This window comes from Portunus trituberculatus, chromosome 4 (genome assembly GCF_017591435.1).
Source record: "Portunus trituberculatus isolate SZX2019 chromosome 4, ASM1759143v1, whole genome shotgun sequence".
NCBI classification, from domain to species: Eukaryota; Metazoa; Arthropoda; class Malacostraca; order Decapoda; family Portunidae; genus Portunus; species Portunus trituberculatus.
This window is the reverse complement of record NC_059258.1, coordinates 6,320,071-6,347,570: the sequence shown is the minus strand read 5'-3', so window position 1 is coordinate 6,347,570 and position 27,500 is coordinate 6,320,071. Positions and strand designations below refer to the sequence as shown.

General features: G+C 42.5%; 1 protein-coding gene across 3 annotated transcripts in view; it reads left to right on the top strand.

Moving 5' to 3' along the window:
* Window positions 1-27,500, top strand: part of LOC123512206 (ribosomal protein S6 kinase 2 beta-like) — a 204,881-nt gene that overhangs the window by 102,742 nt on the left and 74,639 nt on the right. The window contains exon 2 of one of the 3 annotated variants that reach the window (XM_045268451.1): window positions 8,394-9,570. The exons of the other annotated variants lie outside the window; for them this stretch is intronic. Coding sequence (XP_045124386.1) covers window positions 8,533-9,570 — 1,038 coding nt within the window. The 5' untranslated portion in view covers window positions 8,394-8,532. The remainder of the gene's footprint in view (window positions 1-8,393; window positions 9,571-27,500) is intronic. 3 annotated transcript variants of the gene reach the window in all.

The window sequence follows — 27,500 nt, the reverse complement described above, 5'->3', positions numbered from 1 at the left end:
TCAAAGCTGTCTGTTGTTTATAGTGCAATTGTCCTTGTGGTATTGAGTTTCCTGTGTCTTCAAGATGGAATTGAGGGTTTTTATAAGTTTGAAGAAGCAGAATGTGTTAATTTCAGCACTGGGACATATTTTTGCCTTGAGATTTATGTACGGTTAGACCATTTGGCATTAGGAAAGATCTATGGAGGTCAGAAGATTAATAGCCACAGTCTTTACTAATTTAATCCCCCACATAGGTTTCTGAAGCTGTGTAGAATCACCAAATAGTCACCAGAATGAATATAGAAACACGTCAAGGTACTGAAGGGGTTAATATTTTCGTGGGCCACTGAAAATTGTTAGTTGTTGTTGTTGTTGTGTGTGTTCCATATTGGTGACACGAAAAAAAACTGTATTCTCAAGTATTTTTTGCTCAATTTTTTAACAGGTTCTGGTGGAAGTTACTGAGATTTATTTATTCAACTCTTTATATACATATTCATTTATTGATTTTACCTTTTCTCCTCTCTTTTGTTTCCCTTATTCCTTCACACCCTTTCCCTTTTCATCTCTGTCCATTTCTTCCTTTGTTGTGAAGCTCCCCGCCGAGAGAGAGAGAGAGAGAGAGAGAGAGAGAGAGAGAGAGAGAGAGAGAGAGAGAGACCTTTCCTCCTTCTCAACCTTTACATGGAAGCAAAGAGCAACAAAACACACTCGGAGGAAATGGAGGAATGGAGAGAATTAGCGAACGGATGGAGGAAGGTCAAAGGGAGGGAGGGAGGAAGGGAAGGAGGGAAGGAAGTCATGTAGGAGGTTACCAGGCGGATGAGGGAGGGAGGGAGGGAGGAAGGAAGGAGAGCTCGGTTTACTTCTGTACTTTCAACTTTAACACACACACACACACACACACACACACACACACACACACACACACACACACACACACACACACACACACACACACACACACACAGCCATTAGTTGAACAAAGGCAGAATTTAACTGACCTGTATTTATTTTCTTTTCGATTAATATTTAGCGACAGTGATTTAAATTATTCATGTGTGTGTGTGTGTGTGTGTGTGTGTGTGTGTGTGTGTGTGTGAGAGTGTAAAATAAAGGTCACTGTTTGAAACCTTAGCTGTATCTCCATGTGTGTGTGTGTGTGTGTGTGTGTGTGTGTGTGTGTGTGCGTGCAGTGATGTGAGCTTTCCGGAAAGGTAATCACTAGGTAAGCAGCAGGAAACACCTGTAGAGGCGTGGTGCTTACCTGAGAGAGAGAGAGAGAGAGAGAGAGAGAGAGAGAGAGAGAGAGAGAGAGAGAGAGAGAGAGAGAGAGAGAGAGAGCCGTAACAAAGAGACTACACGAATCACACTTCTGAAATAGTCAAATGGTAATCAGTGCGTGGTTGTCTACTGACGGAGTGTGGCGGGGACTGTGGCCTTTGTCGCGGCGCCCTTGGGAATGAAGACCTGGCCGAGGTGACACACGAGAACTTTGCGGTACTCGTGGCCTGGGGAGGAAGAGGAGGAGGAGGAGGAGGAGGAGGAGGAGGAGGAGGATGGGGTAGGAGGCGAAGGAGGAGGAAGAGGAGGAGCAGTCCATACACTTCTGGAGACACAACTGCCGAGTCTGTATTTATTCCTGACGGTGAAGGAAGCGAGACACACCGGCACTAAAGTTGTATTGACACGCCCCTCCTGCACCTCCTCCTTCACCCCCTCCGTCAGCGTGTGGAGTCCTACAAACCCCAAGAGATACGCCTCCTCACATTTCCTCTTGGGCTCCCACGGGATGACCAACACCCTGGAGGCATTGCACTTCTCCATCAAGTCCTTCTCCTTCTCGTAGGTCCTATTGAGGCAGTAGGTCCTCGGCGTGCAGGTCCTTGGGGTGACAGGATGGTAGGACTTCCGGTGACGCCTGTACCATCGCGTCACCTCCTTGTCATACGCCGCTAAGGATGCATTGGGTTGAATCTCCCTGCATATCCTACCGGGGAGATCCTTTTTGAAGCGTGCGATGCGGGCCAGGACCTTGTCAATGTGCCTGGTGGAGACGTCCTTGAGGGCCCCGTGGTGGAGCAGTCCAAAGAAGTTAAGGATGAAGTAGTAAGGCTTCAGAGCGCGCACCACGCCCTCTATCGCCTTGTAGCGGTGCGTGGCGTTGGCGACTGACTCAGTGTACAGGAAGGTGTCCAAAAACAGTACCCGTTCAGTGAGGCCCTTCCACACACCCACAGCCTCCTTCACCACCGCCGGCCGCGTGGGTCTGTTCCCTGCCCCACGTAGATGCTCCCCCAGGAAATCCCACGTCACCTCACCCAAAGACCACACCTGAAAAGCCGTGAGGTCCTGGAAGTCACTAGCACCTGCCGTGGTCCCCGTCTGCGTGTACACCAGGAAGGGAGTGGAGGCGCCGTACCGCAGAACCACTATCACATTCCGTCTCCTGAAGATGCAGAACCACGTGAAGGTGTTCGGGTTGAGGCGGAGTTTCTCGAGCCCTACCACCGTCACAGCGTCACCCACACCCGCCGCTGACAACTGGGACTCCCACTCATACCTGGACACGCTGATAGACAGGTTGACATGACCCCCGCTGCCTTGGTCGATTAGAGAGATATGCGCGTCACCCGCTCCCTGGACGCCGAAGGGGGTGAGGGAGGAGATCCACGTGGGGAGCTTGTACACTGGGGAGGGTACGGCGCCCCCCAGAGTTGTAATGTTACCTGTTGTTACCTGGCGGGCGTGCAGGTGTGTGGCGGCGGCGGTGGTGGCGGTGGTGGTTACAATGTGAAAGGTGAGAAGAGTTGGTGCGATTTTTTTGTGCATTGGTCACCAGCGCGGAAATAAATAAGGGAGGAAATTGTAATGTGTGACTGAGAGAGAGAGAGAGAGAGAGAGAGAGAGAGATCGTCCTTCCATCCCCTTCCTCATTACATCTCTTTCCGTCATCACTTTCCTATTTCCATCTCTCTCTCTCTCTCTCTCTCTCTCTCTCTCTCTCTCTCTCTCTCTCTCTCTCTCTCTCTCTCTCTCTCTCTCTCTCGCCATCTTCACCGCATTTGATGATGATTTAATGCAATGAGGTCATGATGGTTTACCACTTTTACCTTCGAGAGAGAGAGAGAGAGAGAGAGAGAGAGAAAATTTTATGCATCGAAAATACTGAACATTTGCCGTTTCATCTTTTTTTTGTCTATTAATCTGAAAAGAGAAAGTATGTTATCTCTCTCTCTCTCTCTCTCTCTCTCTCTCTCTCTCTCTCTCTCTCTCTCTCTCTAACCAGTTTATCTCCTCTCTGTGTAAGGAGATGATTCTTAGGGGGAGGAGAGAAGGGGAGGGAGAAAACCAGAAAGGGGGGAGGAGGAGGAGGAGGAGGAGGAGGAGGAGGAGGAGGAGGAGGAGGAGGACAGGAAGGGAGGGAGGGAGAGGGGAAGTGGCTTTGTTAGTGTTCATAAGTAGAGAGAGAGAGAGAGAGAGAGAGAGAGAGAGAGAGAGAGAGAGAGAGAGAGAGAGTTTCCCCTGACATTCTTTTTCTTGCTGAACTTCGATAAAATAAAGTAACGAAAAGAAAAGAGAAAAGCAGGAAAAAAAACTGGATTGATCAAAGAAAACGAAAGGAAAAAGAAAACGAAAAGGAGAGAGAGAGAGAGAGAGAGAGAGAGAGAGAGAGAGAGAGAGAGAGAGAGAGAGAGAGAGAATTACAAAACATGATTGAGAAAAATACAAAAAAAATACAAAATACAAAATGATAAATACAAAATTATCCTTCCTTTCTCTACCATTTATTTATTTATTTTATTTATTTATTTATTTATTTATTTTTGATGAGCTCATATCCCTTGGAGAGTTTCGACCAATCAGATTTAAGTTCTTTTCCTTCCCTGTTTATGATTGGCTGGCGTAATGCTTAGTGGATTAAAGAAGAGGAGGAGGAGAGAGAGGAGGGAGGGCTTGAAGAGAGAGAGAGAGAGAGAGATGAGATAGAGGAAGATGAGGAGGAGGAGGAGGAGGAGGAGAAATGTGGTTTATGTAAGAGTTCTAGGAGGAGGAGGAGGAGGAGGATGGCAGTCCTGATCCTGTTTGTTGTCATGAGAGAGAGAGAGAGAGAGAGAGAGAGAGAGAGAGAGAGAGAGAGAATGACATCATAAAGAAAAGTGAGGAGAAAGAAGAGGAAAAAAAGAGCAGGATGAGAGAGCAGTAGGAGGAGGAGGAGGAGGAGGAGGAGGAGGAGGAGGAGGAGGAGGAGGAGGAGCAGGAGCAGGAGGAGGAGGAGGAGGAGGAGGAGGAGCAGTAGGAGGAGGAGACAGACTAGTGGTGGGTATATCGTGTTACAGACAGGAATGAAATGTGACGTCACGAACCTTGATGACCTTGAAAGGGTTCGTCTGGAGGGAAGGTATTGGGGTATTGGGTCACCTGCTCAACACACACACACACACACACACACACATTTTTTTTCCTTCTTTTCCTCCTCTTCTTCCCACACATATTAGCATTACTTTCTCTTTCCTTACGTACACACACACACACACACACACACACACACACACACACACACACACACACACACACACACACACACACACACAGCAATGAAAGACAAAAAGTAGGAAAAAGAAAGAAAACAAAGAAAAAAATAGGAAAATGAATAATAAGCAAGGGAGACAGAAACAAAACAAGGAAAATATACAAAAAAAAAGTAAAACTAGAAAACAAAGAAAATAAAAGAAACAAACAGATTGATAAACAAGGAAGACTAACGAAAAGCAAAGAAAAAAGACGAAACAAGGAGTTACATTAACAAACAACAAACAGACTAACAAACAAAGAAAATACTGATAAACAAAACAAACACACACACAGACAGAGACAGACACACAGACAGACAGACACACACAGAGACAGACACAAACAGATAGATAGATAGACAGACAGACACACATACACACAGAGAGACAGACACACAGACAGATAGATAGACAGACACACAGACAGATAGATAGACAGACAGACAGACACATAGACAGAGAGACAGACACACAGACAGGTAGATAGACAGACACACAGACAGAGACAGACACACAGACAGAGAGACAGACACACAGACAGGTAGATAGACAGACACACAGACAGAGAGACAGACACACAGACAGGTAGATAGACAGACACACAGACAGAGACAGACACACAAACAGAGAGACAGACACACATACAGAGACAGACACACAGACAGAGAGACAGACAGACAGACAGACAAACAGATGAACAGAGAAACATACATAGACAAACAGATAAACAGACAGACCAGACAGACACACAGACAGACAAATGAACAGAGAAACAGGCAAACAGATAAACAGATAGACAAACAAAAACAAACAGGCTCTGAGTAAGACAAACAAAAACAAACAGGCTCTGAGTAAGATCATGGAGCAACAGTAAACAAGACAGTGAGAAAGAGAAGCAAGGCACGTAAACAAGTAAACAAACAAACAAACAAACAAGTAAACAATTGATCAAACAAGCAACATTCAAGAAAAAAAAGGAAAATGTAGAAAAATAAAGTATAATAGATTGAAATACAAGAAAACTACAAATGAATATGAAAAAAAAAAATCGATAAATAAAACGAAAAGAAAAGAAAAAAATTATGAAGTGGACGTGAAATAGAGAAAAAAATTAGTGTTTTCTCATTTTCTCATTTCATTTCATTATTTGTTTTTTTTTTTTTTAGTCTCAACAGAATTAAAGTTTTGACACACACCTCACGACTAGAGAGAGAGAGAGAGAGAGAGAGAGTGTGTGAGAGAGAGAGAGGGGGTGTGTGTGTGTGTGTGTGTGTGTGTGTTTGAGAGAGAGAGAGAGAGAGAGAGAAGGGGGGGCGGATAGGGTGTTTGTGAGAGAGAGAGAGAGGGGGGGTTAGGATGTGTGTGTGAGAGAGAGAGAGAGAGAGGGGGGGGGGGTTAGGGTGTGTGTGTGTGTGTGTGAGAGAGAGAGAGAGAGAGAGAGAGCATCATTTCTGTACCACAACCGATGTATTTTTCAAGTTAATTGCTACCTGTTAAACTGAAGACACCTGTTGTAATTAGCCTACCTGCTCTTCGATGGAACCACAAAGGAGAACAAAGGAAGGACAAACATCTCGTACTTTTCATCTTGTTTCCCTCTTTCCCTTTTACACTTACCTGGAAAATTGGTCACCTGTTAATAGCTACTTTTTTTTTTTTTTTTTTTTTTTTTATCTCACCTGTTGTAGTAATGGAAGCGCAAATGAAAAGAAAAAGAAAACATCGTACATTTAATCTTGTTTCCTTCTTTCCCTTCAATTCTTACCTGGAAAATCGGTCACCTGTTAATAGCAAGCCTTTCTTAATTACCTCACCTGGTCGTAATAAGAAGGACGAAGGAAAACAAAGAAAAACATATCACTTTCTTTCCTTCTATCCCTTCAATACTTACCTGGAGAACTGATCACCTATTACAGTAAATCTCTCTTAATTATCTCACCTGGTCGTAATAAGAAGCACAAGGAAAAAGAATATTATCTCTTCTATTTTCTTTCCTTCACTGGGTTTAAAAGAACAAATTTACTCCTTTTCCTTCCTTCCTTCCTTCCTTTCCTTCCAGTGTCTTGTATCCTTTTCCTTCTTTAATAACAAGCACAAAGGAAAATAAAGAAAAATACTCTCTTTTCTTTTTCCTTCCTTTCTTTACTGTTTCCTAATCTTTTCCTGCCTTTGTAGAAACACAAAGGAAAACAAAGAAAAAAAGATTATCTCGTACTTTGCATTGTGTGATAACAGCACAAAGGAAAACAAAGAACGAACAATACTTTTCCTTGTTTTCCTTGTTTTTCCATCCTCCTTCCATCAGTGTTTTCTAGCCTTTTCATCCTTCTTTCCTTCTTTCCTTCCTTCTTTCCTTCCTTCTCTGCCTTCTAATTCCTCTTCTCTTCCTTCTCTTTCTTCCTTCGTTTCTGTGTCTTCTAAATTTTACCTCCACTTTTCCTTCTAAGTAACAAAATACTACTCCTTCTCTTTTCCTTACATCCTTCCTCCTCTCCTCCTTCATTCCTTCTTCCTTTGTCTTCTAACCTTTTCCTCCTCCCTCTCCTCCTTCTCTCCAAGTAAGAAATGAAGAAAATAAGGAAGATCATTTCAGGAAGACAGTTTTGTTTTAGTTGTGTTTCCATTCTTGTTTGGATTGCATAAGAGAGAGAGAGAGAGAGAGAGAGAGAGAGAGAGAGAGAGAGAGAGAGAGAGAGAGTTTGTAATTAAAGCAAGCCACTACTTTGCTTAATGTGGAAAAAGGTGAGAGCGTTAGGGAAAGTTCACACACACACACACACACACACACACACACACACACACACACACACACACACACACACACAGTCTTGCGTTACTAGGTGTGTGTGTATGTGTGTGTGTGTGTGTCCTTGATGGTCCGTTAGGTTGTGAGAACACACACACACACACACACACACACACACACACACACACACACAGAGAGAGAGAGAGAGAGAGAGAGAGAGAGTCACGTCACTACAGATAAGTGTTACATCATGCAAACATCCACTCAACCATCCTCTCTCTCTCTCTCTCTCTCTCTCTCTCTCTCTCTCTCTCTCTCTCTCTCTTCATCCAGCACACACACACACACACACACACACACACACACACACACACACACACACACACACACACACACACACACACACACACACACGGTCATCTGTCACCGCCCCCTCACCATAATCTTGTAGAGAGAGAGAGAGAGAGAGAGAGAGAGAGGTGGTGTGTGTGATGGGGTGTGTGGGCGTGGTGGTGGCGGGCGGTGGTTGGGCGGGGCGGGGACCAATGGTGTGGCTTCGCTGGTGGCTGCTTGGGAAGGGAGAGCTTCTTATCATGTGGTGAGCCGCGTGAGAAAAATACCCCTCTCTCTCTCTCTCTCTCTCTCTCTCTCTCTCTCTCTCTCTCTCTCTCTCTCTGACAAATATAGCTAAAGGCTGCTACGTGTGCTTTATATATTTTTTTTGTATTGAATCAAAGTCCATAAAAGAGGCGCGGTTCATTGGACAAAGGCTTTAACAACTTACGAATGTTACATTATTTGTAATGCAAATACCCAATAAAGAAAGAAATCAATCAATCAAATCAATCTCTCTCGTCTGCTGAAAGGGAGATGATGATGATGATGATGTGTGTGTGTGTGTGTGTGTGTGTGTGTGTGTGTGTGTGTGTGTGTTTGTGTGAGACGCGAGGTACTGTATGTAATGTGTAAGAAGCAAAGCAAGGCAAGGCAAGGCAAGGCAGGACAAGGCAAGGCAAGGCAAGACAAGACAAGGCAAGGCAGAATAGGGCATTGATATCAGCTCAGCATTAGCAAGGTGTGCCTCCCCACAGGTGCAGTGCCACAGTGGCGTGGTGTGCAGGTGCCATGTGGCGACGTGCGGCATGAGTGTGGTGCCGCGAGGTGGTGCGTGCAGGCGTGCGGCGGGCGTGGCAGCGCGAGGCATGGCGGGAGGGTGGTTGCGGAGGTAACATGCTGACGGAGGTGTTGACGCGCGTGGCGGTGTTGTCTCAGGAGGTGGCGCGCTCCCTGGGGGTGATGTGGCCCCACGGGGACACCCGCGACCCCAGTGTGGGGGAGTGTGCGCCCCGCTGGACCAGTCCCACGGACATGGCGGCCCTGGGCAGTGTGGTGTGTGTGCCGCCCTCACCACACGCCCGCGCGGCGCCCGCCCTCTCGTTCCCCGAGGGCGGCAAGGATGGCCAGGGTGAAGTGGGTGGCGGGCAGGAGTGTGACGTGGTGCGGGCGGGGTTGCCCTGCTGCTACATGGACGAGCCTGACCTGGGGCAGGGCGCCGCGTCCCCCGCGCCCTCCACCACCACACGCCTACACTTGCCGCTCACCGACCCGCGCTGCGACAGTGACAATGACAGCGGCCTGGTCAGTTGCGGGGATAGTGACCACGCCCATACGCACGAGGCGGGGGACACGCCCGTGCCGCCTTTCCTTCTGGGTGATAGTGAGGCGCCCGTTCTGGCGGCGCCGCCCAACGACTCTCCCGTCCTGTTCCGTCCTGACTTCGAGCACGCGGTGTCCCTGAGCGAGCACCGCACGCTGGGCGGCCCCGCGTTCCACCACCACCACCACCATCTGCTGACGGCGGCGGCGGACCCTTGGCCGGCCCGCAGCAGCCGCTTCGAGGACCAAGGCTTTGGCGACCTGTCACGCCGGGACCACGCGGCGCTCAGCGACTCCCTGCAGGAGCACTCTGTCTTCCCAGAGCCCAACGCGCCCCTGGACGAGGCCGTGGCCGCCAAGAACCTCGCTAACGCCGCCCTCACGCCCGCCACGCCCGGCACAGGGGACCGCAAGCCCCGCACGGAGCGCAAACACGAGGTGCGGGCCAGTGGGGAGGAGGAGGAGGAGGCGGCGCCGGGCCTCAGGGGAGATCTGGTATATTTGGAGAACTTCCAGTACCCGCCGCCCCCCGGCCCCCCACCTCACAACCCCTTCGACGCCACCTTCAAGCAGGCACTGGACGCCCCGCCGCGCCGCTTCAGGTTCAGGAAGGTAAGCACGCGGCCACAGGGTCGCCGCGGTGGGCAGCAGGCTGGGGAGGGAGGGAGGCAGCGGTTGCAGGGATGTGTGTGTGGGGGTGATGGTGGATAAGCCTTGTTTTCCTGGGCTGTGTGTGGTGAGCAGCGCGGCGCAGCGCGGTGGTGGGGTCAACGCGCCGGGCACCGCAGCTCTCCACAACAGCTGAGGAGGGTGACGCAAGGCTAGGGAAGGCTGGGGGGGGAAGAGGAGTTGCCCTCAACCCTCGTCAATCGGGAATGTGCACACACACACACACACACACACACACACACACACACACACACACACACACACGCCCGGTAGCTCAGTGGTTAGAGCGCTGGCTTCACAAGCCAGAGGACCGAGGTTCGATTCCCCGGCCGGGTGGAGATATTTGGGTGTGTCTCCTTTGACGTGTAGGTGGTGTTCACCTAGCAGTGAGTAGGTACGGGATGTAAATCGAGGAGTTGTGACCTTGTTGTCCCGGTGTGTGGTGTGTGCCTGGTCTCAGGCCTATCCGAAGATCGGAAATAATGAGCTCTGAGCTCGTTCCGTAGGGTAACGTCTGGCTGTCTCGTCAGAGACTGCAGCAGATCAAACAGTGAAACACACAGAGAGGCGTCACATCACAAACCACTGCCTGATGACATCGTGGCGGCGAGGAAGGAGCAGCTCGGTAAGGTCACCAGAGGGCGAGGAGGTGGCGGCGGCGGCGACGGCAGCAGGGGAGGGACGTGTCGTGGAGGAGGAGGAGTAAGAGGAGGGTAGCCGGCCGCCGCCTGCCCTCCACTGGTAACACATGGAGGGCGCAAGTCAATAAACAGCGGCCGTGGGAGCCAAACAGTCTGCCGTGAGGCGCCGCGAAGACCAACGCCCTCCAGATGGTGCCGACTGTCCGCCCGCGCCGGGAGGAACACGCGGGGGAGGAGGAGGAGGGGGGGGATGATGATGACAGTGGAATGTAGTATAGTATTAGTGAGATTAGTGCTTGTAATAGTAGTAGCAGTGGTAATAGTGGTGGTAGTAGTAGTAGTAGGAGTAGTTATAGTAAGAGTAGTAGTAGGAGTAGTAGTAGTAGTAGTAGTAGTAGTAGTAGTAGTAGTAGTAGGAGTAATAGTTGTTGTTGTTGTGGTAGGAGTAGTAGTAGTAGTAGTAGTAGTAGTAGTAGTTGTTGTTGTAGTAATAGTAGTTGTAGTAGTAGTAGTTGTTGTTGTTGTTGTTGTTGTTGCTGTTGTTGTTGTTGTTGCTGTGGTAGGAGTAGTAGTAGTAGTAGTTGTTGTTGTTGTTGTAGTAATAGTAGTTGTAGTAGTAGTAGTTGTTATTGTTGTTGTTGTTGTTGTTGTTGCTGTTGCTGTGGTAGTAGTAGTAGTAGTAGTAGTAGTTGTTGTTGTTGTAGTAGTAGTTGTTGTTGTTGTAGTAATAGTAGTTGTAGTAGTGGTGGTAGTAGTAGTAGTAGTAGTAGTAGTAGTAGTAGTAGTAGTAGTTGTTGTTGTAGTAGTGGTAGTAATAGTTTTTGTTGTTTCTCCTGTAACTTTATCCTTGTCCAGCATAACAGTAGTAGTAGTAGTAGTAGTAATTCAAGTAGCAGCAGCAGTAGTAATAATGGTAATGATAATGTCCACACACACACACACACACACACACACACACACACACACACACACACACACACACACACACACACACATCTATTTATCTACTCACATATCTATTTATCCAAAGGCTTTAGATATCAATTTTGTTATTTTCTTATTTAGCGAGTGGTCTGAGGCGGGATTTGTTCAGTCATCCAGTCACGTGTTTGTGTTTGTTTATGCACAACACAGAAGCTTTATATAGACTTGTTTTTGAGGTTATTTGTTCACTCACTAATAATTTAACAAGTGCTCAATGTTTTTTTTTTTTTTTTTTTTTTTTTTTTTTTGCGTTTTTTAAGGAATTCTATTTTTTTCTCTATTTTTTATTTTTTATTTTTTTAATTTTTGGGGAATTTTAACTTTTTTTTTTTTTATTTTCAGCATTTTTTTTTTTCAATGTTTACAAATTTATCCACCTTTTGTTGTTTATTGTTTGAGTATACCATCCGTCTCTCTCTCTCTCTCTCTCTCTCTCTCTCTCTCTCTCTCTCTCTCTCTCTCTCTCTCTGGTATTTACTCTTTTCTTGGTGCACACTTTCGATATCCACGAGAGAGAGAGAGAGAGAGAGAGAGAGAGAGATGTATAGTGACCCAACGCTGACAGTCACGAGTGGGGAAGATGTTTTACGATCACACACACACACACACACACACACACACACACACACACACACACACACACACACACACAGATAAGATACCAGCTATTGACATCATAAGACGCTCAAAACTAACATAGATTTTAAAGATAGAGATAATCAAACTAGATAAAGAAAATATTTGTCTTTATAATAAGCCATATTACGACACAGAGAGAGAGAGAGAGAGAGAGAGAGAGAGAGAAGGACGTAAACATGTTGAATAATCATAGCAAACAACGGAGATAAACTCAACTCCTCCTCCTCCTCCTCCTCCTCCTCCTCCTCCTCCTCCTCCTCCTCCTCCTCTCTTCATCCTTTGCTGAGGAGAAAAAAGGACAGCTACGAGAGAGAGAGAGAGAGAGAGAGAGAGAGAGAGAGAGAGAGAGAGAGAGGGAGGGAGTTTTAATTAAGTCCTTTACAAGTGTAAGATGACGCATCCTCCTCCTCTCTCTCTCTCTCTCTCTCTCTCTCTCTCTCTCTCTCTCGTGTAGTTAATCTTGTCCATTTTTATTCCTGTGTTGTTTTTCCTGTCCTCCTCCTCCTCCTCCTCCTCCTCCTCCTCCTCCTCCTCCTCCTCCTCCTCTTCGTCCAGCCATATTCAAGGTCAGCCATCTACTGTTTTGTTCGTACCCAGTTAGAGAGAGAGAGAGAGAGAGAGAGAGAGAGAGAGAGAGATACTGGTACTTTATATTTTTCACAGTTTCGGTCGCTTCAAAATCTCCTCCTCCTCCTCCTCCTCCTCCTCCTCCTCCTCCTCCTCCTCCTTCCTTCTTCTCTTCTCCTTTAATCAAACTCCCTTTAGCATTTCCTCCTCCGGGTTAACTCTTGAGGAGGAGGAGGAGGAGGAGGAGGAGGAGGAGAGGAGAAGAAGAAGAGGAGGAGGAGGAATGAATGAACAGGGTGTGGTTTTAAGTATGAGAAGAAGAGGAAGAGTAAGGAAAGATGGAATAATGAAAAGGAGGAGGAGGAGGAAGAGGAAAAGGAAGAGGAGGAGGAAGAGGAAAAGGAAGAGGAGGAGGAGAAGGGGGAAGAGGAGGAGGAAGGAAAAAGAAACTGCAAAATAAAAATGGTGAATAGAATACTGTCACGGTAGAGAGAGAGAGAGAGAGAGAGAGAGAGAGAGAGAGAGAGAGAGAGAGAGAGAGAGAGAGAGAGACGCCTTTTGAACCTGAATAGTGTGTTAAATTGGTTTAAATAGAGAGAGAGAGAGAGAGAGAGAGAGAGAGAGAATGGATGGTTTCAGTTCCATGAATTTAAGTTCCCTGAAGGAGAGAGAGAGAGAGAGAGAGAGAGAGAGAGAGAATTGATTTTGGCTTTGTTTTAATAACCTTGATGTAAAAACTTGTAATTGATAGACTATTGTTATTATTATTATTATTATTATTATTATTATTATTATTATTATTATTATTATTATTAAGTCGCCAGTTTGTTCCAAGAATTATTCGGCCGCAAAATGAAACGGATTACACCGATTTTACACTTACCGCTCTCTCTCTCTCTCTCTCTCTCTCTCTCTCTCTCAGCAGCAATTGTTTTTTTTTTTTTTTTTTTTTTTTTTTGTGCTGTCTGTCTGTTTCTGTCTGTCTGTCTGTCTGTTTATCTTTTCATGAGTTTATCTATTTATATATATATTTTGTTTATCTATCTACTTACCTGTTTGTCAGTACGTGTATTTCTGTCTATCATTCTGTCTGTCTCTCTGTATTTATATCTATCTATGTATGTATCTGTGTTTTCATCTATCTATCTATCTATCTATCTATCTATCTATCTATCCTTCTATATATCTATCTAACTATCTATCTATTATATCTATCTATCTATCTATGTATGTATCTTTCTATCTATCTGTCTGTCTCTATCTATCTATGTATGTATGTATCTATCTATCTATCTATCTATCTGTCTGTCTGTCTGTCTGTCTGTCTGTCTCTTTCTATCTATCTATCTATCTGTCTGTCTGTCTGTCTCTATCTATCTATCTATCTATCTATCTATCTGTCTGTCTCTATCTATCTATCTATCTATCTATCTTATCTATGTATCTATCCACTTGAGTACCAGGAAATAAGGAAACTAACAGCTTTCTTGGACAAACTTCAAGAAACAAGGCAAATCAACACAACAGGAATGATACACGTTTTGATTTATTTATTTTATTATTTTTTTTCATAGGGAAACGAGCTAGTGACCTTTTGAGTAACGAGTTTTTTTTTTTTTTTTTTTTTTTTGTAAATGTGACAAAGTGAATGTTTTTCTTTTTTTCTTTCTCTTTTAACTTCCTTGTTCTTGTTGTTTTATATTTTTCTTCTTCTTCTTCTTCTTCTTCTTCTTCTATCTTTAGTATTTTTTCTCTTCCCTCCTTTTATATATCCCTTCTTCCTTCTCTCTCTCCTTCCTTCGTTATCTTCGTTTCTCCTTCGTAAACTCTTCTTTAATCTTTCTCTCTTCCTCCTTCGTTTTGTCTTCCTTTTGACCTTTCCCTCTCATCTTCCTGCCTCTCTCCTCCACACATCTCTCCTTCATCTACCCTTCCTCCTTCTCTCCTGCCTCCTTTTCTATCATATCGCTCTATCTTAACTCTCTCTCTCTCTCTCTCTCTCTCTCTCTCTCTCTCTCTCTCTCTCTCTCTCTCTCTCTCTCTCTCTCTCTCTCGTCTCATAGCAACCTTGTAGGAGGAAGAGGGGAGAGGAGGAGAGAGGGAGAGGGGAGAGAAGGAGGGGTGAAGGGACTTTTTTTTGTAGAGGCGTGGCTTGACATTGAAAGGAGGGATGTGAAGGAGAGAGAGAGAGAGAGAGAGAGAGAGAGAGAGAGAGAGAGAGAGAGAGAGAGAGAGAGAGAGAGAGAGGATCGGTAAAATTCCCTTAGTAGTCTTCAAGTTCGTAGGTTTTCCCGCGAATAGGGAGGAGGAGGAAGAAGAAGAAGAAGAAGAAGAAGAAGAAGAGGAGGAGGAAGAAGAAGAAGAAGAGGAGGAGGAGGAGGAGGAGGAGGAGGAGGAGAAGGAGAAGGAGAAGTAAACAAACTAAAGGACACTGAAGGATGATTATTAATATCTGTCCGTGTGTCCTTGATTGTGTGTGTGTGTGTGTGTGTGTGTGTGTGTGTGTGTGTGTGTGTGTGTGTGTGTGTGTGTGTGTGTGTGTTTGCGTGCGTAACGTCATTTTCACTCCTGCTTTCACTCACTCTAACTTTACTTTCTTTTATATTTGTCCCTCCTACGCACTAAAGAGAGAGAGAGAGAGAGAGAGAGAGAGAGAGAAAACACAGAGAGAGAACAAACTAACACTCAAACACCTAACACTCAAACACCTAAGTAAACAAATAAACACAAATATAAAAAAAAAACGAAGAAAACAAATGAATGACGTAACAGTGACGTCACAAAGATGGCAACGAAGACTACAGGAGGAGGAGGAGGAGAGGACTGAAAGACTATTTAAAATTTCAGATAAACTCGTAAATTTCCCTCCCCTTTTTTTTTTTTGTCAACTGAAAATTTAAGAGAAAAAGGAGAACACACACACACACACTCTCTCTCTCTCTCTCTCTCTCTCTCTCTCTCTCTCTCCAGCTGTCGTTGTGGTACCTTGGTTAATTAACTCACCTGTATGGCTGCTGCTCACCTGTCCGTACCGTGGGAAGTTTATGTGAAGGTGTTTTTGTTGTTTTTCCCGCTGGAAGTGCTTGGTGGCGTGCGTGTGGTAGTCCTAATGAGTCGTGAGGAATAGATTAAGATGGCTGATTATGTGTTATATTGATTTGCATTTTCTTTTTTTTTTTGTGTATGTGTAAGTTATAAGGTCTTCAGTATCATGATGTGTTTTTCATATTCATTCTACTTACTGTTTAGCGATTAAGTTCGTGAAGACTAGCCATTAATATCATGATTTCGATAAACCCTTATTAACCCCTTCAGTACTGGAACCCATTATTTACATTAGAAAGATCCATGGAGGTCAGAAGAATAATGGGCAGTCTTCACTATTCTAATCCCACCATAAGTATCTGAAGCTGTATAAAATCACCAAATAATTAGAATGAATATAAAAATGCGTCATGGTCATTAACCCCTTCAGTACGGGGAGACATTTTTACCTTGAAATTATGTATGATTAGACCATTTTATTGGCATTAGGAAGGGTCTATGGTGGTGAGAAGATTGATTGCCACAGTCTTCACTATTTTAATCCCTCACATGAGTTTTGAAGCTGTACAAAATCACCAAATAGTAAGCAGAATGAATATGGAAACGTGTCATGGTACTGAAGGGGTTAATTTCCTGACTTCGATAAACTGTTGCTTATGTAAATGAAATCGTTTAATCATACCCAAAAACTCCTAAAAATGCGTCCCAGTACTAAAGGTGTTAATTTGAATAAGTAGCTTGTATAAGTAGCGTGTATGGTCCAAATAAGTAGCGTGTATGGTCCGAATAAGTAGCGTGTATGGTCCGTATTGAGAAACGCTTCACTCCCTCACCATGACTGTTTTCCAAGGCCGCAGAGATGATCAGCAGGGTTATCAGTGTAGAATTCTTGTCACTCTGCCTCTAGAACCGTAAAAACACCTTAAAAACTCGTGTAAACTTAAATAAACCCTTTTGAACTATTGGAGGTGAAACACAAAAGTGATTGAGAGTACGAGCTTGTCTGGGAAACTTTAAAGGGTTAACTGTTTCATCATTGTCGTTTTTTTTCACATTTTTATATTGATTTGTTCTTATAAGAGAGTTTTAACCCCTTCAGTACTGGGACATATTTTTACCTTGAGATTTGAGTACGATTAGACCATTTTATTGACATTAGGAAGGGTCTATTGAGGTCACAAGATTAATGGCCTCAGTCTTCAGTATTTTAATCCTTCACATGAGTTTCTGAAGCTGTATATAATCACCAAATAGTAAGTAAAATGAATATTGAATCGCGTCATGGTACTGAAAGGGTTAATGGGGTAATATGTGTGAAACTTTAAAGGGTAAACTCTCTATCTCATTGTTATGCTGATATTTTTATTACATTTTTATATTTTAGTTTTTTAATTTTTTTTATTGTGGAAATATGTAGCGTTGATAGTGAACTGATAGAAATAAAAGAAGTAATGATGAAGAAGGATTAGAGAAAGTTTTGTGAGTGTAATGAAAGAAACATTTTATACTTTTTTATTCTTTCTTTCATATATGAGAGAGTTAATGGCGAGTGTGTAGCGTCCGTTGGGAAACTTGAAAGAGTAAACTGTCTTGTCTCTGTTATTTATTTCTACACATGTATGTTTTTTTGTTCATATAAGGGAGTTTTAATGGCGAATATGTAGCGTCCGTGTGGGGAACTTTAAAGGGTAAACAATCTTCTCCTTCCTCTCTTGCAAAATAGTGAGCGAAAAATTGTTGGTTATTTATTTTTTTCTCGTTTGAATTTCTTAATGGTAAAATATGTTCGTTTTCGTATTTTTATTTACAGATGAATAGTGTTTGAGTTTATTTCGTGTTTATGTTGATGAATATCCGTAAATAAGGCAAATATTTCACTAACTAAAAAAAAAAATTCCATCACACCATTTGGATTAAGAAAGATGAAAAAAAAAAGTTGTTTCGGTTTTGCAGACAGAAATACTCATGGAATATATTGGCGAAGGATTTGTACAGGTGTGTGTGGCGTGGGCTCACCTGCGTGGCTGGCGGGGTGTGTGGGCTGGACAGGTGGGAGGCTGGGAGCGTGAATTAGCGTGGTAGCGACAGGTGAACATGACGGCGAGATGAAAAAGATTGAAAGACGAAATGTTTTATATATGTGACGTGGGTTCCATGAATATCTGGTGGGTGGAAATAGAGGTGATGTGTTGGTGAGGTATGCTGTGTTAACTTAGAAATATTTTGCTATTTTACCGCCACAACTTTGCATAAGCTCTATTTGAAGATACTCGTGTTATTAAGGCTGTTTTTATGGTTCTATTGATGGACTGGCAAGATTACTAAATTATAAGGAAATTTATCTTGAAAACCCAGCTATAGTTGTCTCTGTGGCCTTGGAAAACTTGTGGTGAGAGGGCAAGACTGAAGATACTCATGTTATTAGGGCATTTCTATGGTTCTATGGATGGACTGGCAAGATTTCTAGATTAATATAAGGAAAAAAGCTATTTGAAAACCCAGCTAGTTGTCTCTGTGGCCTTGGAAAACTGTCGTGGGAGAGGGCAAGGCGTTTCTGAATATGGTCAATAGACAGCTGAATATTAATGAGGAAAGGCAGAAGAAAGGGAAAGGAAACAAGAATGAGAAGGAGAAAAGAATAATAAAGATGATGTGTAGGTAACGTATGGAATGTTGAGATAGTAATGATGAGTGTGAATATGTAGACAGTTGAGAGGTGAAGACAATGATAGCACAGTGGAAGGCTGCTCACCATCTACCTTCTCCTTCCAAGCGATAGAATGTGGTCATGAGAAGAGGAAGGGAAGAAAGAAGGAAATGAGAAAATGAAGGAAGAAGGAAAGAAAACGAGAATGAGAAAGCAAAGGAGGTAAAAAAAAAAAGAAGGAAAACAAGAATGAAAAAGGAAGGAAGATTAAGAAAGAAGGAGAGAAAACTAGAATGATAAAAGAAGGAAGATGAAGGAAAAAGAAAAGAAAACAAAAGTGACGAAAGAAGTAAGATTAAGAAAAAGGAAAGAAAAGAATGAGAAAGGAAGATGAAGAAAGAAGAAAAGAAAACAAGAATGAAAAATGGGAAAGGAAAATAAAGAAAGAAGGAAGAATGACAAGAATAAGAAAAAAAAGAAGGAAGATGAAGAAAGAGAGGAGATAAAGCAAACAAGAATGAGGAAGGAAGATAAAAAAGGAAAACAGACATGATATGATAAGTAAAACACACAATATTAACTTAGTAAATATAATGAAAATCCATCAATACATAAGATAATTGAAATAGACACTTACCTGAATGTCTACCTGTTGAAGCCTTTACCTGTACGAGCGCCAAGGTGTGCTGATAAACAGATGAAAAGTGACTTGCCTCTATAATGTAAAATCTCGCTAGTGTTTCCTTAGGTTAAAACTGTGAAGAAAAAAAAAAAAAACGGTAATCTTTCCTTGGTTAAAACTGTGAAGGGATAAAAATTTGCTAATCTTTCCTTGGTCAACAGAGAAAAGCTACAATGTTTAACCAGTGTGTGATAAAAACTGGCCAATCTTTCCTTTGTTAACACTGTGAAGGGATGAAAACTCGTTAATCTTTCCTTGGTTAACACTGAGAAACTACAAAATTTAACCTGTATGTGACAAAAACTGGCTAATCTTTCCTTGGTTAACAGAGAGAAGCCTCACTGTTTATACCTGTGCTATGGGGGACAGGTGGGCAAGGTGTGCTGGGTGGACAGGTGAAGTGAGTTACCTGGAGTAGGTAAAAACTTGTATAAAAACTTGTCTGTCTCTTGTGATTGTAAATGGGGTGAACTTTATCAAATAACTGTGTGGCTTTCAAGGCTTTTTGTTACCCATGTACTATTTATACTTGTTTATTGATATTTTGTACTATTTTTACTTGTTATTGATATATTTCAGCATTTATCTTTATTTATTGACTTTATTTCGTATCATCTTATTCATCTCTTTATTAATTCATTCATTTTATGTATTTTAGTGTGTGTGTGTGTGTGTGTGTAAAAATTGAAAAAAGTAACGAGAGAGAAGCAAAGTTAATTCATGTCTCAGTGCCTTACTTTACCTGTATAATGAACCAGGTGTGCAGCACGGACAGGTGAGGAATGAGATACTGTACTGAAAACTCTTGTGTTGTGTCTCAGTGTAACACCTTGATAGTATATACGTAGAATTTGGGGCTACGAGAAGAAATAAGAGAGGGGAGCGGGCTGGGTACAAAATCATAAGAACACTCACACGCACAAAAAATAAGTAGAACAGATAGATTGATGAATAAATACGAATAAAAAAGAAATAGAAAAAGATAAGTTAAACAAGTAAATAGATCAATAACTAAGATGAAACAAGACCAGATGAAAGAATGAATAGATCAATGAATGCATAAATAAATCAATAAATAAGTAAAAACCGTAGGAAAAAGTAGTACTAGAACACAGGAACTGAAAGGCACGGAATCTCTCGCTACTCAGTTGTTTTAAGTTCGCCGCGCCACCTTTGAACTTTCACGTCTACGCCTTCACCTTGCTGTCATCACGGCAAGAGTGCTGTCATCAACATTAAGAGTGCTGTCAATATTAAGAGTGCTGTCATCAACATTAGTAGTGCTGTCAATATTAAGAGTGCTGTCATCATCATTAGTAGTGCTGTCATCAACATTAAGAGTGCTGTCAATATTAAGAGTGCTGTCATCAACATTAGTAGTGCTGTCATCAACATTAGTAGTGCTGTCATCAACATTTTCATCTTACAGTCATTACGTGAACCCCTTCAGCACTGGGACACATTTTTATCATCTTTTTTTTTTTTTTTTTTTTTTTTTCATTAGACCATTTTACTTACATTAGGAAGGGTCTATGGAGGTCAGAAGAATAATGGTCACAGTCTTCACTATTTTAATCCCCCACATGAGTTTCTGAAGCTGTATAAAATCACCAAATACTAAGCAGAATCAGTATTAAAACTCGTCATGGTACTGAAGGGTTAAGAGTGCTATCAGCTGACTCACTGCATCATTATCCACTAAAAACATATTTTGACCATTATTGAAGAAGTCCACATAATTTTCTTTATTTAGTTTTTCTTTTGTGTTTTTCTTTATCTAGTTTCTTTATCTTTCTTTCTTTCTCATTCTTGTGTTTATCTCCTTTCAGGGTTACTAAATCATGTTGCAAAATGGTGAAAAGAGAAAAAATACATCACTGAATTGTATGCAGGAATGAAAAGGAAAGTTTTATTGTACAAGGTTGAGAAAAGATACAAAAGTTTATTTATTTTCCATGTAAGAGAGGAAAGCTGGCCAAGGGCAACACAAAGAGTTAAACAAAAACGTTCACTTATTCTGATAGTTACCAGTCTCCTTTCATGTCTGAGAGAATTAGCTCCCTTAGAAAAAAAAAGAAAAAAAAGGAAGTATAAGAAGAAGTCTTGAAACCTCCCTCTTAAATGAAGTCAGGTCATAGGAAGATGGAAATACAGAAGCAGGCAGGGAGTTCCAGAGTGTGCCAGAGAAAGGTATGAATGATTGAGAGTACTGGTTAACTCTTGCATTAGGGAGGTGGACAGAGTAGTGGTGAATGATTGAGAGTACTGGTTAACTCTTGCATTAGGGAGGTGGACAGAATAGTGGTGAATGATTGAGAGTACTGGTTAACTCTTGCATTAGGGAGGTGGACAGAATAGTGGTGAATGATTGAGAGTACTGGTTAACTCTTGCATTAGAGAGGTGGACAGAATAGTGGTGAATGATTGAGAGTACTGGTTAACTCTTGCATTAGAGAGGTGGACAGAATAGTGGTGAATGATTGAGAGTACTGGTTAACTCTTGCATTAGAGAGGTGGACAGAATAGTGGTGAATGATTGAGAGTACTGGTTAACTCTTGCATTAGAGAGGTGGACAGAATAGTGGTGAATGATTGAGAGTACTGGTTAACTCTTGCATTAGAGAGGTGGACAGAATAGTGGTGAATGATTGAGAGTACTGGTTAACTCTTGCATTAGGGAGGTGGACAGAATAGTGGTGAATGATTGAGAGTACTGGTTAACTCTTGCATTAGGGAGGTGGACAGAATAGTGGTGAATGATTGAGAGTACTGGTTAACTCTTGCATTAGAGAGGTGGACAGAATAGTGGTGAATGATTGAGAGTACTGGTTAACTCTTGCATTAGAGAGGTGGACAGAATAGTGGTGAATGATTGAGAGTACTGGTTAACTCTTGCATTAGAGAGGAGGACAGAATAGTGGTGAATGATTGAGAGTACTGGTTAACTCTTGTTTTAGAGAGTTGGACAGAACAGTGGTGAGAGGAAGAAGAAAGCCTTGTGCGGCGAGACCTCAGGAGGAAGGGAGACATGCAGTTAGCAAGACCAGAAGAGCAGTTAGCATGAAAATAGTGGTTGAAGGTAACAAGTACCAGAACAATTCCATAACTTTAAACGGTAACAAAACAGTGAAGAGAGAAAAAACGTGTATAGGAAATAAAAAAGGAAAATTTTAATACGAGGCTGGAAAAAATAGAAAAGGGAAAGAAAAAAGTACATCTTTGAATTGTGTAGATACAAGAAAAGTGAATTATGATATATGGAAGGTAACAGAGGAAGATGGAAGTAGCCAACAGTGTGGTGTGTGGCAGGGTGTGTGGTGTATACGCAGTTGAAGCAAAAAGTTGGCTACGTGCGTTATATAAGAAGCTTGTTTGACTCGTCTTGGCTTCAAAAGTGCGAGGCTGTGTGGTGTATGTCTGTATGTCTGTCTGATGTGCGTGTCTGTCTGTGTAGTTGCCAAGGTGTGCTGAGGGGAGGAGGGAAAAAAGTTACTCGTATTATTATTGTTTATTATGAGGGGAAACTGTGTAAGGGCAACACAGACGAGGGGAAAAATGAGTTAGCCGTATTTATTATCTTATGTAAGAGGGGAAAGCTGGGTAACGACAACACAAACGAGGGGAAAAGTAAGTGACAGGTATTTATATTATGTAAGAGGAAAACTGAGTAAAGACAACAAAATCTAGGGGAAAAAATAAGTTACCCGTATTTATTTTCCTTACGTAAGAGAGGAAAACTGGGTAAGGGCAACACAAACGAGGGGAAAAGCAAGTGACTGGTATTTATTTTATTATGTAAGAGGGGAAAACTGGTTTAGGGCAACACAAATAAACAAAAAAGGCCCACTGAGATGCCAGTTCCCGGAAAGAGAACCAAAACCACTCGTGTCAAATTGCTACGATGAATGAGAAACAATGAACGTTTGCATATCTTTAAAGTATCGCACCTGTGTTGATTTATTTACCTGTTGATACTTTTATTTAACCCATTCAGTACCATGACGCATTTCCATATTCATTCTGGTGACTATAAGTTATTTGAAACGGCTTCAGAAACTTACAAAGACTGTGGCCATTAATTAATCTTCTGACCTCCATAGACCCTTCCTGATGTCAATAAAATGGTTTAATCACACCTGGAACTGCAAAATGTTATGTACAAAAAAAGAGGTAATAGAAACCACTAATAAGAAAAACGATAAAAGAGACAAATGATCCCAAGACACGCTAAATAGACAAATAAACTACCCAGCCTTGAAAAATAAATAGAAAAATAAGAAATAACTCGTTTAACCTGAGAAGAGAGACAGAGAGAGAGAAAGAGAGCAATAATGAGTTAAGTTATGTATCACCGCGTCACCTGTACAGCTTAATTGCGTAACACAGGCATGGGAAGGTGAGCAGGTGGGCAGATGGGCGTCAGGTGAGGGCAGGTGGTGGGTGAGAGGGGTATGTCTTATATAAGGAGCACTGGGGGGGTGGGATTGGGAGAGGGGGAAGGGGGGGAATGGGGGAGAGGGAAAGGACGAGAATGGAATGCTTGGTAAGATAATGTGAATGGGTAAAGCTCCTCCTCCTCCTCCTCCTCCTCCTCCTCCTCCTCCTCCTCCTCCTCCTCCTCCTCCTCCTCCTCCTCCTCCTCCTCCCCTCGTATTCTGGTAAATTTAGAATGAAAAGTACTTGTGTTGTATCTCCAAGTAGTGTTGCAAGGGAGGTAATGCATTGTGGGTAGGTGTGTTGCAAGGGTTTCTTGGAGTGTGTTGCTAGAAGTGTTGAGGAGGAGGAGGAGGAGGAGGAGGAAGAAGAAGAAGAAGAAGAGAGGAGGAGGAGGAGGAGGAGGAGTAGTGCTGTAATGAAGGGAAGATGATCACAAATGTATTTCTCTCTCTCTCTCTCTCTCTCTCTCTCTCTCTCTCTCTCTCTCTCTCTCTCTCACGGTTTTTAAGTTTCATCATAAGATTCTTGGAAATTGAATGAGAGAAAAGTTGATAAGAAAAAAATCACACACACACACACACACACACACACACACACACACACACACACACACACACACACACACACACACACACACACACACACACACACACACACAGCTAACCTGACCTAACTAACGAACTGAAAAAAAGTGAAGGAAAATAGTGAAGAAATATGAGAGAGAGAGAGAGAGAGAGAGAGAGAGAGAGAGAGAGAGAGAGAGAGAGAGGAGTTGCAAAGTGGGAAGTAGGCTGTCCTGTGTGTGTGTGTGTGTGTGTGTGTGTGTGTGTGTGTGTGTGTGTGTGTGTGTTGTGTGTGTGTGTGTGTGTGTGTGCCTGCTCATCATATGTAATGGAAATAATTTGTTTATTCACTTGACAAAAAGAGAGAGAGAGAGAGAGAGAGTAAAAACGTTTAATTTCACTCAATATAAAAGATGAATGGCAAAAAACATTCTCTCTCTCTCTCTCTCTCTCTCTCTCTCTCTCTCTCTCTCTCTCTCTCTCTCTCTCTCTCTCTCTCTCTTTCCCATCTCTCTCTCATCCCACGCTCTCTCTCTCTCTCTCTCTCTCTCTCTCTCTCTCTCTCTCTCTCTCTCTCTCTCTCTCTCTCTCTCTCTCTCTCTCTCTCTCTCTCCCTCTCTCCTCTCCTCACTTGCAGCGCGCCCACGCCCACGCCCATGCACACATTTGTCAATTCTGCATCCATAACCCTCTTTCTCCCACGCTTCCTCAATTTTTCCCATGTACTCTCTCTCTCTCTCTCTCTCTCTCTCTCTCTCTCTCTCTCTCTCTCTCTCTCTCTCTCTCTCTCTCTCTCTCTCCTCTGACGCGAACACCTGTATACACCCTATCTCTCTCTCTCTCTCTCTCTCTCTCTCTCTCTCTCTCTCTCTCTCTCTCTCTCTCTCTCTCTCTCTCTCTCTCTCTCTCTCTCTCTCTCTCTCTCTCTCTCTCTCTCTCGCTACAGGTGAGAGAAAGATTAATTGATGTATCTTTGCTCACTTGTGTAGAGAGAGAGAGAGAGAGAGAGAGAGAGGTAGGGGGGTATACAGGTGTTCCCGTCAGCTGTGTATACCAGTGGGAGTATTCTAAAAGGGTTAAATTGGTTCTCAGGTGTGGGCCAAACTTACCTGCCCAGACGTACAGGAATGCAACCCTTATTGTTTTTATTATTTATTTATTTATTTATTTATTTATTTTCCATTTTCTATTTCATTATCTTTGTTTTTTTTTCAGTTGTCATTTTGTTTTGTTCAGTGTTTTTTTTTCACTCGTTTTCTTTTTCCTTCATTTAATTGTTTCGTTTGTCAATTTTTCTGTATTTTTTTCTATATCTTCGTGTTTTTTTTCATTATTTTTTTCTTTATTTTCATTCATTTTCTTTTTTTTTCATTTCTATTTATTTGTATTTCATTTTGTTTTTTTTTTTTATTTTCACTCATTTTTTTATCTTCGTTTAATATTTCTCTAATTTCTTTATTATTTCATTTCATTATCTTTACCTTTTTCACTCAAGTCAAATTATTTCGTTCATTTTTTTTATCTTCGTTTATTTAATTTTTCTCACATTTCTTGTCCTTTTCCTTCGTTCATGTATTTATAATTTTCTTTATATTTTTATCTTATTTATTTCCTCATTTCTCTCATTCACATCTATTTATCATCCTTTTCCTTAATTCTCACGTTTATTTCTCTCTTCCATTCATTTATTTTCTCTTCGTTATAGTATATTTTCCTTCCATCCTTCATTTTTTTTCACTTCCTTCGTTCACTTGCCACTTGATTCACTATGCATTCGTGTGATTAACTTAAAAAAATGGAGAATTAAAAGTAAAAAAAAGTATTAATATATTTTTTTTAGTTCAGTTCTCCTTTAGTTTTCAATATTTGACCTCCGTTTTCTGTGGTTTTCGTTGACTTCGTTGTTTTTGTTTAGTTTTAGTTTATTGACTTCATTTTCTGTTTCCCAATGGAGTTTTTGTGTTCTCTGTAAATTAACTTTCTCTCTCTCTCTCTCTCTCTCTCTCTCTCTCTCTCTCTCTCTCTCTCTCTCTCTCTCTCTCTCTCTCTTTCTTTCTTTCTTTCTTTCTTTCTTTCTCTCTCTCTCTCTCTCTCTCTCTCTCTCTCTCTCTCTCTCTCTCTCTCTCTCTCTCTCTCTCTCTCTCTCTCTCTCTCTCTCTCTCTCTCTCTCTCTCTCTCTCTCTCTCTCTCTCTCTCTCTCTCTCTCTCTCTCTCTCTCTCTCTCTCTCTCTCTCTCTCTCTCTCTCTCTCTCTCTCTCTCTCTCTCTCTCTCTCTCTACCGCTTCTGTTTCGTGTTATCTCTTATCTCTTATCTCTACACGTGCACCACAGTCATCACTATCTGTCACCACCACCACCACCACCACCACCACCACCACCATTCCTCACTAATCATCATTTTTCTTCTCTCATCACAATTTCTCATCGTTTTCTTTTCTCCTATTTTTGTTTTTATTTCATTTTTTTTTCTTTTTTTTCTATTTTCTTCCCCTTTTCTTCTTTTCCATTTTCCTTGTCTTGATTTTCTTGTTTTGTGTCATTTTTCTTTCTTTCCTTCCTTCTTTACTTTCCTTTTCTCTTTCCCTTTTATTCTTGTTCCTTTTTTTTACGTTTCACCACCACCACCACCACCACCACCACTACTACTACTACTACTACTACTACTACTACTACTACTACTACTACCATCCTTTCATCGTCTCAAGTCTTTCATTGGTTTTTAAAAGGAGGAGGAGGAGGAAGAGGAAGAAGAAGAAGAGAAAGAGGAGATGGAGAAGGGAATGATGTTGATGGGGGAAGGAGGAGGAGGAAGAATCAGGTCAAATTAAAGGGTCAAGGTATTCTCCTCCTCCTCCTCCTCCTCCTCCTCCTCCTCCTCCTCCTCCTCCTCCTCCTCCTCCTCCTCCTCCTCCTCCTCCTAATTGAAGTAATGGATATAATTGTGTGAGTTTCCTATATTTTGCTGCTGATTATATTATTATTATTATTATTATTATTATTATTATTGTTGTTGTTGTTGTTGTTGTTGGTGGTGGTGGTGGTGGTGGTGGTGGTGGTGGTGGTGGTGGTGGTGGTAAGGATTTAGTGATAATCATACTACTACTACTACTACTACTACTACTACTACTACTACTACTACTACTACTACAACTCACTATAAACAACACCAAACAAGAATAGCAAACACACACACACACACACACACACACACACACACACACACACACACACACACACACACACACACACACACACACAAGTAGGACAGAATTGAGACATCCCTGTATTTGTTGCGATATGTGAGTGTTGTGTGGTAGGCACTAATTACCTGCGCGTCTTCCTGTGTGTGCGTGAATCTCGGTTTCGTCACGTTGTCTTTATTGTTATTCTATTTTTGAGTGCGGATAGTTGTCCTTTCTATTCTTGGAGGCTCAGATGATGTGTGTGTGTGTGTGTGTGTGTGTGTGTGTGTGTGTGTGTGTGTGTGTGTGTGTGTGTGTGTGTGTGTTACGTAGCAGCGGTGTGGCGCCCCTTGAGCCAGGAGTCACCGGTGGCCACGACCCACTTCCCTGGCTTGGATTAGAGTGACCTCTGCCTAACTGGATTGCAGGAAGCCCTTCCCTCTCCACCTCTCCACCTCTGCCCTCATGTCGCCCCTGGTTTCTCTC